This window comes from Petaurus breviceps, unplaced genomic scaffold (assembly GCF_028583685.1).
Source record: "Petaurus breviceps papuanus isolate PSGF00001 unplaced genomic scaffold, PetGlider_PUasm1.0 558, whole genome shotgun sequence".
Classification (NCBI taxonomy): domain Eukaryota; kingdom Metazoa; phylum Chordata; class Mammalia; order Diprotodontia; family Petauridae; genus Petaurus; species Petaurus breviceps.
Genome location: NW_027186376.1, coordinates 1,821,697 through 1,822,200, shown reverse-complemented (window position 1 = coordinate 1,822,200; position 504 = coordinate 1,821,697). Strand labels below are relative to the sequence as shown.

The following is a 504-nucleotide window of genomic DNA, read 5'->3' as shown; positions in this document are numbered from 1 at the left end:
CCAACAACCGCCGCGCCCATTGGTCCGTCCCGCTTCCTCGCCGGGCAGCCTCGCCGACGCCCATTGGGCCGCGGCCCCGTCCATCCCCGCCGAAATCCCGCCCACTTCCGTTCTCCTGTGGAGAACCGGGTACCCCAGCAACGCCGGGGAGCGGAGGCCCCCCAGCCCAGCCGTCCCCCGTTCGGTCCTGCAAGCGGACCCGCGCCCCGCCGGCCCCTCTGAGGGAGGCGCCGGGCAGGTCCGACCTTTTTCACTTCAAAGCGCTTCTTGCCGGCGCCGCTGTTGGTGCCGCTGGGGGTGTCCACATCCATCGCCGCCGCCATTTTGGAAAGCGAGTGCCCGTCGCGCGCTCACTGCGCCTGCGCGGCGGCGCACGCCTCCCCCCTCCCCCCCCGGTCCTCCTCCCCCCAGGTTGTCACTGGGGTTGCTCAACCCCCAGAAGGGGCGGGGCCGGACAGGGAGGGGTCGATTGAGCCCAGCTGAAACTGAAAAGCCCACCCCCCC

General features: G+C 72.0%; 1 protein-coding gene across 4 annotated transcripts in view; it reads right to left on the bottom strand.

The window, feature by feature from the left end:
- Positions 1 to 504, bottom strand: part of RBX1 (ring-box 1) — a 434,671-nt gene that overhangs the window by 11,469 nt on the left and 422,698 nt on the right. For 2 of the 4 annotated variants that reach the window (XM_069102882.1, XM_069102881.1), the window contains exon 2: positions 246 to 333. In XM_069102882.1, the coding sequence (XP_068958983.1) occupies positions 246 to 323 (78 nt within the window). In that variant the 5' untranslated portion in view covers positions 324 to 333. Of the gene's footprint in view, positions 1 to 245; positions 338 to 504 lie in introns of those variants that run through there. The other 2 variants (XM_069102880.1, XM_069102879.1) reach the window with 1 other exon arrangement.